This window comes from Branchiostoma belcheri, unplaced genomic scaffold (assembly GCF_001625305.1).
Source record: "Branchiostoma belcheri isolate BF01 breed outbred unplaced genomic scaffold, Haploidv18h27 scaffold1, whole genome shotgun sequence".
Taxonomy (NCBI): Eukaryota; Metazoa; Chordata; class Leptocardii; order Amphioxiformes; family Branchiostomatidae; genus Branchiostoma; species Branchiostoma belcheri.
Window position 1 is genome coordinate 8,518,362 of NW_017802379.1, and position 12,727 is coordinate 8,531,088.

At 41.5% G+C, this 12,727-nt stretch overlaps 1 protein-coding gene across 1 annotated transcript in view; it reads right to left on the reverse strand.

Annotated features, from left to right (window-relative positions):
- Nucleotides 1-11,874: 11,874 nt before the first annotated feature.
- Nucleotides 11,875-12,727, reverse strand: part of LOC109470578 (class A basic helix-loop-helix protein 9-like) — a 1,433-nt gene continuing 580 nt past the window's right edge. Inside the window, exon 2 of the mRNA XM_019769587.1 lies at nt 11,875-12,327. Coding sequence (XP_019625146.1) covers nt 11,875-12,327 — 453 coding nt within the window. The remainder of the gene's footprint in view (nt 12,328-12,727) is intronic.

The following is a 12,727-nucleotide window of genomic DNA, read 5'->3' on the forward strand; positions in this document are numbered from 1 at the left end:
TCGAAATAATGAAGGATAATTAAACATAGGCGAAAAAAAACAATGAATATTTTTGTATCCAGCGTTTTCTAGTACGTTCTCAGCTTCTATGTTTTTTTTTTTAATTTTTGAACAATTTGGGTTTCATATACTTCAACATTTGACCGCCAGCTAAGTTTTGGTGAGAAAGCCTCTCTTCACGATCATGTGTGTCAGTACGTAGTATAGAGAGAAAGATAGGCGGTCCTTTTGTGAATTTTCAAACCTGGAGTTGCTATTTCTTCAGCCACAATTTGTGTTAGTTGTACATTTCCTCTTGTATCTGCTTTTGATAATTGCCATTTCTTCTGAATTTGGTTGTAACAACTGTAGTAGTATGTTTATCTGAATTGTAACTGACACTGTTAACTGTTCCGAATTGTTTATGTTCTTGTTGTGAGGGTTCCGAATTGTTTATATTCTTGTTGTGAGGGCTAGCCCTTTATAATAGCCTCCGGCTAGTTGGGCAGTCCTGGCTGCATACATATGTGTTATCAGCCTAATAAATCAAATCAAATCAACGAAGTTCGTATGTACTAGTTAGCAACAACTGCACGTATTTCCGCTAGGTGTCGCTCGTGATAAGCGTGTTGGCGTGTATCCCCAATGTGTCCTGCCAATCTCGATCTGTGACTGAGAACACGTTGCCCTGGACAATTTTCACCTCATCTGGATAATGCCTGTAGGTTACGTTTTGGACCAAGATTAGATACATATTATATTTTCGAGATTATTCAACTATTAAGGTTATGTGTTTGGGGGAAAACACACACGCGCACGCACACACACACACACACACACACACACACACACACACACACACACACACACACACACACACACACACACACACACACATACACACACACTGTCACACACACACATACACGCACACACACACACACGCACGCACGCACACAGACACACACACACACACGTGCGCGCGCGCACACACACACACACACATACACACACACACACACTCACACATACATACACACACACATACACACACTCACACACACATACACACACACACGCACGCACACGGTGCAGAGAGAGAAGAGAGAGAGAGAGAGAGAGAGAGAGAGTCCTTTATTCCTGCGCTACAGCATAATGACCTACAAACTCTTGGTCCTATCTCCCAATCGGCCTTTCTGTCAGCTAATGATGAATGCATTTATAATCGGAAATCTTTGATGTCTGTAATTAAGAACCCTGATCTTCCACCACAGAACATGCGACATAAACGGCTTATAAATCGCCTATAACCTGACACCTTGTGTCTTTCTTTTCATCGTCAGACAATATCGGACAACTGATCGATCGACCTTCCGATTAGCCTCTACCAGGCTTCTGGAGGCGGCTGGAAAGGGTAGAAATCGTCCAAATAGAGAGAATCTAGAATGCCAAAATGTTCTCTCCCAGCAGATAGCCATCCCCCACCCCACCCCCTGGCATGTTATATCTCTATTTGGCCGATTTCTACTCTTTCCACCCGCCTCCAGAAGCCTGGTAGAGGCTACTTCACGATAACAGTGGTGGCAATCGGGTACAGTACATTTTGATGTGGACCACCAAGCGGTTTTACTATGGTACTTCAGCAAAACGTGCTTCAAATCTCATATTCTGGACATAGTAGGGTCATATGAATGGTCATGGGTGGCAGATAGCTCTTGACGAAGTAGGTTTTGGCCGCCTAGCAGCTTTTATTGTACTGCAGCGGCATGCCGGTCCCCTTAATTGCTCTTGAGAAGCTATCTGATTTACGTTGAGATGATAGCTCGTCATGATTCACCAATGATTAAACACTTCGATACAAACCATCGGTATCAAATTTCGTGGCGACACCTTCAAAGGGTTGTGACGTCACCAGGTGTCATGTCTCCCGGCGGCCCCTTTGATCTATAAAATGGCGCCCCGCCAGGCTAGGTCGACCTCCCTCCCGGGACACTGTCATTTGAATTAGAGCTCACATAAATACTGTCGCTCTTGACATGGTTGTTGAAGAGTTACAACATTGTCCTTTTTGAAAAGACCTTTTCAGCTCATTAGACAATTACAAGTCTACGGTATAGTTCAGACGTGACATTTCTGAGCTATAAATTAGTAACGGACGACCTCAGACTGAGGACGAACCATGAGGTTTTGTCCTATTTTATTCATTCATTCAATCATTCATTCATTCATTTATTCAGGTTGAACAAATGACACAGATCAGTATGGTATAGCAAATGATATTTTGTTCAAATTCATTTCTTTACATTTTTGTCTTTTTCGTTTGATTTTGGCATTCTATATGACATTGGCATCGTTTTCGATTATTTTTTTTGCAACTTACGGTATACATTTGCTCCTTTTGCAACTGTTTTGTACGATTTACAGTATGGTTGAAAACTTTTTTTTTGGAAACGGGCGTGGCGTAGCGGCAGAGTGCTCGAGTCGGAATCAAGAGGTCCCGGGTTCGAGTCATGACATGCCACCGATCTTGTGTCCTTGGGAAAGGCACTTAAGACGACTTTCCTCACTTCGCTCAGGTGAAAATGAGTATTGTATTGTCCCCCGTGTTGGTGGCGGCATTAATATAAGTTGAAAAAACTTGCCGTCACCACGTCTCATTACATGTTGGAATAAAATATATGCATATATATTCTTACACATACATGGTATCACAAACATATATAACATCAGTACAGTATATGTCTGCATATATGTCCGCCCTTTTGGATCGTATCACTCATGCAAAAGTGTCTACACGTACTGACCCGTATAATACCATAATACTAACCTTACACGTCAAATATAGTGTTTTAACAGTCTTATCCTTCCAATCGCTGAAGATAAGAAAGTTGGTGAAGTTTCTCACGTCGCCCAGCAAATACCACGTACCCGAAAGAGGGTCGTCACTAGGACAAACAGACTCATCCTGAGATAGTCGCTAGACTGTCTTATCTTGGAATGCACGTGTCATCTTCAAAATCTTCCCGCTAGTGGACCACGTAATGACCATCTTTACGTAAACGTGTAAGGGGTGTATGGATGTGTAAAGATGAAAAATTGGGGAAAACCTCATTTACTTAAATCATGCTTAAAGTTGACAATTTTTCATCTTTACACATCTAGACTCTCTTATCTTGGAATGCACGTGTCATCTTCAAATTCTAAACGCTAGTGGACCACGTAATGACAATCTTTACGTAAACGTGTAAGGGGTGTATAGATGTGTAAAGATGAAAAATTGTTAACTTTAAGCAAGATTTAAGAAACGGGGGTTTAGGGGGGGGAACCTCACTTATTTTTAAAAGCATGCTTGACTATCGTTTTTCGTGTATTAAGTGTGAATATGTATAGCTTTGACAACTTTATAAAACCATTTCTAACATAGAGTATGGTATAAGTAGATTGGTTTTTGATTCGGTGGTGAGGTCTCTGGGAGCAAGACTATTCAGAGACTATAGCTATATTTTTGTGAATCCTACAGAATACCCAGAGTCTGATAGCCAGGCTAGCAAAATCCAAGGCTTTCCAAACAATTCTCAGCCAACCGTGTTTTATGTTGCTGGGATACTAGTCATCAGAGACTATCTGTGAATTCTAACCAAGCCTCATAGAGTCTGATAACCAGGCTATCACCAGTCGATGACAAGCAAACTCAGCTGCAACCTGTCGTTAAATGCTTGTAAGTTGCCGGGAGTGAGACTAGTTGTGCAAATCTAGCCAAAACTACATAGTCTGATAGCCAGGCTATCATGAGGGCCTGTATGGGGGGGGGGGAGATAGTGATTACAATTTTCGCCGCCGATTTAATTAAATATACGAATTACATTTAAGTTTCAGAGCTGATTACGACTTTACGCTTTGCAGCTAATGTTCTATTCTTGAAGAATTACAAATTACGTTGATTTTTGGGGAGGCTGCCTACGAATTACGGAGTCTAAAAAAGCCTGATTACGCCTTACGAAAAAGGGCATGCAGGGCCCCTATTATGAGCCAAAGCTTGACAAACAAACCCAGCCGACCGTGTTTAATGTCGTCTTTGACCGGTCCTGTTCCCTCGGGTGCTTCCGTCCGTTGTCGGCAAATTGCTCGTAAATCCCGACAACTTCCCTCGGGGGGTTCGGCAAGCTCCGGTCCGAGCGTTCCATCTTCGTGACGTGCTGCTTTTGTTCTTCCCAAAACACCGATCAACAGAAACAACACAAACATGCAGGAGAGAGCCGAAAACATAGATACACTCGATGCGATACAACTTTCGCACAGCAAATTTGCTGTATTTTTTTATATTCCAACATATAATCACAAGACGTGGTGACGGCACACTCAAGTTTTATCAACTTAATAATATATAATAATATATTAATGCCGCCACCAACACAGGGGACAATACGTACGATACTCATTTACACCTGAGCGAAGTGAGGAAAGTCGTGTAAAGTGCCAAGTCCCAAGGGCACAAGATCGGTGGCATGTCAGGACTCTCACTTGGAATTATTCTTTACCTATTATTCTTAAATATTATTGCTATCCAACTTGCAATATCGTAGCTACGTGCTAAAAAAGTGAAGACTTCGTCCAAGGACACTTGCTGGTCTGTACCTAATCTCCAAGCAGATCCCTTTCGGTGGTAAGACAGTAGCCATTAGCCAGAGAGGTAGTCGGTGGGGGTATCGACAAAATAAAAACGGCCATATATAAAAAGCTAACGATCTTTCCCCCACAACCTCTGCTTGGAGAGTAGTCTGCACCGTCGGTGAGAGAGGTTTCGGAGCGGTCAAGGACCTAATTTAGTAATTAGATGAGAAATTTGATCCCAATGTTTAGACACAGACCTGTCGTGGCCGGATATATACCCTGATATATCAGTTTCCTACCTGTGTCTCCCTGTCCTCAAGACACTTCGGTCCTTTTGTTTGTGTTCCCTGAAGTTGAATGACCCTTGGCTTCTCTTTGCAGATAAACATGCATGCATGGTTGAGCAATCGTGTAGAGGGGTGCCAGAGTACACAGTGCAGTTTTACTAGTAAAATCGCACTGTATACTAGTAAAATTGCACTGTATACTAGTAAAATTGCACTGTATTCCGTAAAATTGCACTGTATACGAGTACTAATACGATTGTACTGTATTGCGTAAAATTGCACTGTATACTAGTAAAATTGCACTGTATTCCATAAAATTGCACTGTATTCCGTAAAATTGCACTGTATATACTAATACCATTGTACTTTATTCCGTAAAATTGCACTGTATACTAGTAAAATTGCACTGTATTCCGTAAAATTGCACTGTATACTAATACCATTGTACTTTATTCCGTAAAATTGCACTGTATACTAGTAAAGTTGCACTGTAATCCGTAAAATTGCACTGTGTACTCTGGCATCACTGGTGTATTAGCGATAGAAGTACCTGCTGCGTAGTTTGGGAGAACGACTTATAGTGGCGGGCAAATTTTGAAACTGCTGTTAGAGTGGCTAGGTGGTATTATGGTCAGGGATGTCGATCTGAAGGTTCTGGGTTCGAATCCCTGGCAGACCTCAGTGTTGTGTCCTTGGGAAAGGCACTTTACACCTACATGTATCTCCTCACTCGACCCAGTTGAAAATAATGACGCTTTTTTAGCCTCAATAGCATGCCAAAAACTTGGGGTTTGGGGGGACTTCAGGGTTTTTTGGAGCTTTTATGTGCTATTTTCTGATTGCATAAACTATATAGACAACATAGCTGGCCTGGTTGAAATACCACCTTTTTTTTAAACTGGGCTAATCAGAAAACAGCCGAAGACCACCAAATCCCCAGTTCTATAAGCCTGCTACGGAGGCTAACTTTTTTTTCAACTCGCTGGTGGTAGTGCGTTTAAGGACACAGGTCCAGCCCTACTCTTCAAGATTAGATAAGTGTATTGGGTTCTTTTACGTGCAGAGATTTGACGCCTGAGGCGAACGCATGACGCCCCTCGATCAAACCGGCTTTACCTCACCATCCGAAATGACGAACGCAATCCATTACAACATGTCCGAACGGTGGTTCGATCCCAAGGCCGGCCACGGATCCACGGAATTTGATCCGCTTAGCAATGCAACGTAAGGCCTCACCAATTTAATTTGTTGGCTCTCAGATTTGTTCAGAAAAAAATATGAAGCGACAGGGCGGAAAAAAAATTAAAACAGGTCTGGACTTCCCCAAATGCTATGATAGGAGCTATGAAGTCAACACAAAAGGCTAGGTTAATATTAAACAATGAATTTTGAACTTTTACTCATAAGTTCACACTTAAAGTACATTGATAGATGGAAAAACTGTAACAACTAGGAAGAAAATGACTTTCCTCAACTGTTCGGGGCAAAATATGTGCATTTTTGAGTTGATTCAGAACCAGAATCTTCTTTTTTCAAGAGAGGCACAGACTTATCTGATTGAAATGTCCGTCATATTTATTTCTTACATTCTCCTGTCACCCTCCGTGGGAAAGTGTCATCAGATAAAACACAGGCTCCCCCCTCATTACCTGACGGGCGCCGGCTGACACAGCCACCCGCACCTAGAACAAAAGACCCCGTATCACCCACATAATTTGCGGGGTTTTTAAACTCATACCGAAAGTAAAAAGACCCGAAACGTTGTCCGATAAAACCCCTAGATGCGCCCAGAGATAACGTCGTTAGAAGTCGCCGACAGGGCTACGACAGTTGTGATGTCACACGGTTTCGTCCTTTGTTTTGATTGGTGGATGTTCTGATTGATCGGCTGTTTGATTGGTGGACAGAATAATTAGGTTATGCTGTTGAATACGTTTTTCATCAATTTTATGTTGGCACGCTTGTGATGTCATCATGTTGTGTTGTTTCCACTACGTCGGTTTCGTCACTTGTTTTTGATGCGCTTGTCGGCTTTTTTGATTGGTTGACAGGATAATTAAGTTACGATGATGAATGAGTTTCCATGACTTTCATGTTGTACCAAACCCTAAGGCTGCAGCGCTTGTGATGTCATCACACATCGATTTCGTCGTTTTGTTGGCGTTTTATTGGTGGACAGGATAACTTATTTATGATTACCAATAAGATCACGTTCTTTCATGTTGTGACCAAACCGCAGGGCTGCGACACTTGTGATGTCATCACAAGGTTTCGTCACTTTGTCGGCTTTCGTTTGATTGGTGGAGAAGATAATTGAGTTATGATGATGATGATGAATGAGTTTTCATGACTTTCATGTTGTGACTAGACCGCTGCCCTAAGGAAGCAGCGATTAGAGTTTGGGACAGATCTTCAACTATGATAATCTGAGAATCATCTCTTCTTAAGGTTCTTGACCGGTCCTTGTCCTCAAGGCCTGGGACCACGTAAGGCATGTAACATAGACTAGCCCAAGCCATCCACAGAATAAAACGAAGGGGTGAGTGAGTGAGTGTGTGAGTGAGTGAATGAGTGAATGAGTAAGTGATTGAGTGATTGAGTGAATGAGTGAATGAGTGAACGAACGAGTGAGTGAGTGAGTGTGTGTGAGTGAGTGAGTGAGTGAGTGAGTGAGTGAATGAATTAATGAATGAGTGAACGAGTGAGTGTGTGTGTGTGTGCGCGTGAGTGAGTGAATGAGTGTGTGTGTGTGTGTGTGTGTGTGTGTGTGTGAGTGAGAGAGAGTGGGTGAGTGAGTGAGTGAGAGAGTGAGTGAATGGCAAATGGATACTACCCTGCCAATTTGACACTGTCTTGCTAATTTGATACTGTCTCGCCAATTTGATACTGACTTGCCAATTTTAAAATGTCTTCCCAATTTGATACTGCCTTGCCAATTTGATACTGCCTTGCCAATGTGATACTGCCTTGCCAATTTGATACTGCCTTGCCAATGTGATACTGCCTTGCCAATTTGATACTGCCTTGCAGCCACCGAAAGATCTGCTCGGAGATAACTTGAGGACCGAGCCGTCCCCTCGGCTCTGTGGTTCTTCCAGTCGGCTGGTCTAATCAATCGCTTCCTGACCGCTGGCGGCGGCGGGTGTACATTTGTCACACATCAGGGTAGGTGTCTGGCGCTGCTTGTTGTGCCATAAGGCCACACCGCCTTAATTTTATGGATGACATCCTCTTAAGACACCCAAACTAGTGTGCGCAGGCGAATAAGAAAAATTCCGACCAAAAATAAAAATGGTATTAAACCACAGGAATATACAAAGCTGGTATTGTGACTTTGCGGCAGTACATAGCGATGTATAAGATAAGCCGGCACATGCTGGCTTTTTGCGGAATGTATGAATCGGCACTGTACGTATGTACTGAGTTCTTGAGTCGTGGAGCTTCAGCAGCCTGGGTGCCATTCTCCAGGGTCCACTGGCTCCGTCGCTAACTACTATAGATTACCCAGGCCTAGAGTCAGGCCAGAGCCTTGGAGGACGCGATCTTTTTTTAGAACAGGCGAAAGTCAATGCGCGCGCGGATGTCATCCATAAAATTAAGACGGTGCGGCCTTAAATTATGTCACCTTTACGCAAATCCTTTATTTATCCGTGAACCAAAACCATTTCGAAGAAAATTTGCAGTCTTGACTTCCCACTGCTTTCCGACAACTTGAGTCAGAAAATTGCAGCATAACTGTCGACGTACGAAAAAATGTACTAAATGTGTTGTACGGACTATAAAATCAAGATAACCTTCCGAGGGACACTAAAATGTATAAATCAGACATACCTTGGAGAGAAATAGTTCGTACGAACAAGGCTTGCTTGTGTGGATTGTTACCTTGGTAGTTCGTCGTATGAAATTAATGCTCCAATTTTCAAGTATAGGCTGTGGCAGAACCATCTACCGACAAGAATACCAGACGCAGCCTTTTCAGCAACAAGACACCTTCACGACTGTCCTAAGAATAGTTTACGATCGCACGAAGATCACACGACGTACGTATGTGTGACCTTCCTGGTTGTACTGCACCTGTTTGGCCATTTGGCTATTTGGTACCAATGTTGTACAGGGTTTCCAGAGTGTACAGTGCAATTTTACGGAATACAGTGCAATTTTACGGAATACAGTGCAATGTTACTAGTATACAGTGCAATTTTACGGAATATCGTGCAGTGTTACCAGTAAAATTGCACTGTATACTGATACGATTGCACTGTATTCCGTAAAATTGAACTGTATTCCGTAAAATTGCACTGTATTCCGTTAAATTGCTCTGTATTCCGTTAATTTGCACTGTATACTCCGGCACCCCTGTTGTAATAGGGCGTTTATTTGACGAGGATCACTACACATACTTCGTACATCGCCCTTGGCTTTCCAACTATCCCTTCCTTCCTTCTTTTGAAAACACTCCCCTGTAATACAGTCGTAAATTTAACCCCCAACAAAGCGGCGTCCTTCATTCCCGCTCACAATGTCGTCATTGAGGGATCCACAAGAACAATCAAAGAACTCGGAATGTGGAGAAAAATGCCGTGAATCTTTTATACCTCCTTAGGCCACACCAATTCAATTTGTTGGTTCTCTGATTCGCCTCTCCATTTTTTTTCTGATTCGCAAAAAAAAAAAGATTCTGGGTCCGAATCAACTCAAAAATGCCAATCTTTTTTGCCTCCAACAGTTGAGGAAAGTCCTTTTCTTCCGAGTTGTTACAGTTTTTCCATCTATCAATGCAGTGGTTTGATTAAAAGTTCAAAATTCATTGTATTAACCCAGCCTTTTGTGTTGACTTCATGGCTCCTTTCGTAGAATTTGGGGCTATAATAGGATGCCTAGACCTGTTTTTATGGATAAGCGACCGCTGTGCGAAATTGTGTACGACACACACACGACTATCCCATGGCCAAGAATGCCATAATCGATCGTACGACGATAATACGACGAATGTTTGGCAAGATAATGGTGGGGGTACGTATCTGCTGTGAACCAACGTCGCTAAGATGCTTAAGACAATCCTTGAGACAAGGAAATAGCTCCCAATTTTCTGTTCCTGTAGGTGTGCTTTGTTTTATGTCTTTCATCCGGTTAGTTTCGTGGTAGTTTTCATGGTCAACTTGTTACTAGTTTATCTCATACTAGTGCTACTGAATATAGTTTCTATACGATGGCTATACACTAAACGGCTAAACACAGAAAATGACAAAGCAATAGTAAATGTGTTGATTAGAATTCAATAATGTTTAACTTATTACAGTCGAAGCAAAGCATAGCTTGGCACACTGTTATCGAAGAATTTTAATGTCTCTTTGTTAAACACAGCGCTTTTTGTTTGTCGGTAAACAAGCTTTTGGCCGGAACATTTGGTGAACGTACGACTTTGACCTTTCCAGCAAACTTTCGGTAAACAAACAAAAAATACACAAACAAGCGATCAAAGCCAGCTGACGTCATTCTTTATTTCAATTATTCCTTTGCATTTACAAATCTTAAATGAGCTCAATCCCAATATATTACTGTATGTACAAAGAACAAAGGAAAACACTTTTTTCTTGTTATGACTAGAAAAAAACAAGAAAATTGTTGAGAAGACAAGTTATCCCTAAGAAAACAATTGTAAGGTTTCAAAAGAGGTACAAATTTTTTTCATATAAAGAAAAGTTGCCTTAAAACTGCACTGCCTATTCTTACTGTACAAAAACCGATGTATGTGTATCTATATATACGGCTATGTATGTAAACGTAGCTTGAATATTCCTCGCCAAAAATATGTATATCATAATTTATACTGAATTTGAACTATATGACGAAGCAAAAAAGTGACACCAAGCTTGCTTCCTTTATAAAGTGAATTTTGTTGTTAAAAAATAGTTTTCAGATGTTATCTATTTACATATATATATGTAAACGTAGCTTGAATTCCTCGCCCAAAAATATATATATCATCCTCTATACTGAATTTGAACTATATGACGAAGCAAAAAAGTGACACCAAGCTTGCTTCCGTTATAAAGTGAATTTCTTGGTAAAAAATAGTTTTCAGATGTTATCTATTTGATAATTTATTATACAGATAATCCAATCGACGTAACTTCCTATACACGCCTTACTATAAAGAGCCACTCCTTACCACAATGTCATTGAAAACAATAGAGCCAGGTCATTACAAGAGGCGCTTCGTGTGTAATGTTCTGACGACAATGATCCCGGTTGTGAACTTGTTAATCTTAGGCCAAGCCGCCTTAATTTTATGGATGACATCCTCTGAAGACCCCCAAACTAGTGCGCGCGGGCGAATTAAAAAAAAATTCTGGCCAAAAATAAAAATGCTACCAAACCAAAGGAATACAAAGCTGATATTGTGAATTTGCGGCAGTATACGACAAGCCGGCACATGCTGACTTTTTACGGAATTTATGAATCGGCACTGTACGTATGTACTGAGCTCTTGAGTCGTGGAGCTTTGGTAGCCCGGCTCCGTATTATCGCTAACTACCATGGACTACCCAGGCCTAGAGCCAGGCCAAAGCCTCGGTGGACGTGATCTTTTTTTTTAGAACAGGCGAAAATCAATGCGTGCGCGAATGTCATCCATAAAATTAAGGTGGTGTGGCCTTACTATTGAAACCTCGTCAAACGTGCATAATTGATCAAAGAACGTTTCAATGAACCCTACCCTATGTGAACACTAAACGTGAAATTTACGGAGTATCATAGGTACTTAAAGGTATCGTATAGACTAAAAAAACTATACAAGCATAAAAAAAGACATTTAGCAACAATTACGTGAATATAGAATAACGTAGAAAGCAAAAAAATCTTTTGCACTTTGCGTATAATTTATCTCTCATAACGTAAACTTTATACAGTAGATATATATTCATATATTTGCGGCGAAAAGATAGAAGAAGTTTTAAAGATAGTCTAGAAAGACTTTACAAAATTCTGAAATGTCTCACCAGGCCATAGTTGACTGGAAACCAGAGTACGGCCAAGAGGTGTCAAACCTACAAGGCGGTACACCACAAAGATCGAAACTGTCAAACGGCTCCTCACGGAAAAACTGTGGCTCGGTTCTGTTGTAGTGTTGGTGGTGCACGTTCGTGTTGTACGATGCAGACGACATTGTTTGTGGATTCAGTATTGAGGTACCGAATGGCGGCTGTTGCATGGTGAATTCTGTCGTGTTATTGCTGTAGATGTACATGTTGTCATCGCCTGCTAGGGACGATGCCGCCGGGCTGGAAGCGTCGGACTCCGACACGGGACCATCGCTGTCTTCCTCCACCGCCGGCGGGGCAGAGTCCAGGGAGTCCCGAAGGGCCTTGATGCGGTTGATCGCTCTCCTCAGCGTCGCTATCTTGGACAGACGCTTGCCGCTCAGAGGGTGGTTCAGACTTACACGCAGCTGGAAAAGTGACATTGACTTAAATTAATCCACAGTATAGTTTGTTTCACGAGAACTTATAGAATATTCTCAAGTATGTAAGATTGGGCAAAATTGCCCAAAAATTCTCTTGCAAAGCTGTTTACTAAAATCAATTTCGTGCCACATTTGTTCACATCAAAAATCATTTCTATGCAAGTTTATTGTATGGTGCAGTCTTTCTACAGCTTTTTAGACCGCCTTGTTTAAGTCTTTTTAGAAATTGGACAAAACTTGCAATTGGACAATGGAAATGTATGCTGTACACGCTTGACGAGTGAAGGCAAACTTAGAATATTATGAAGTGTGCCTAGCCTGTACTGTGAGTTAGAGTATACCACTATATCATATTAATAAAGAAAGAAAATTTATACTCTATAAA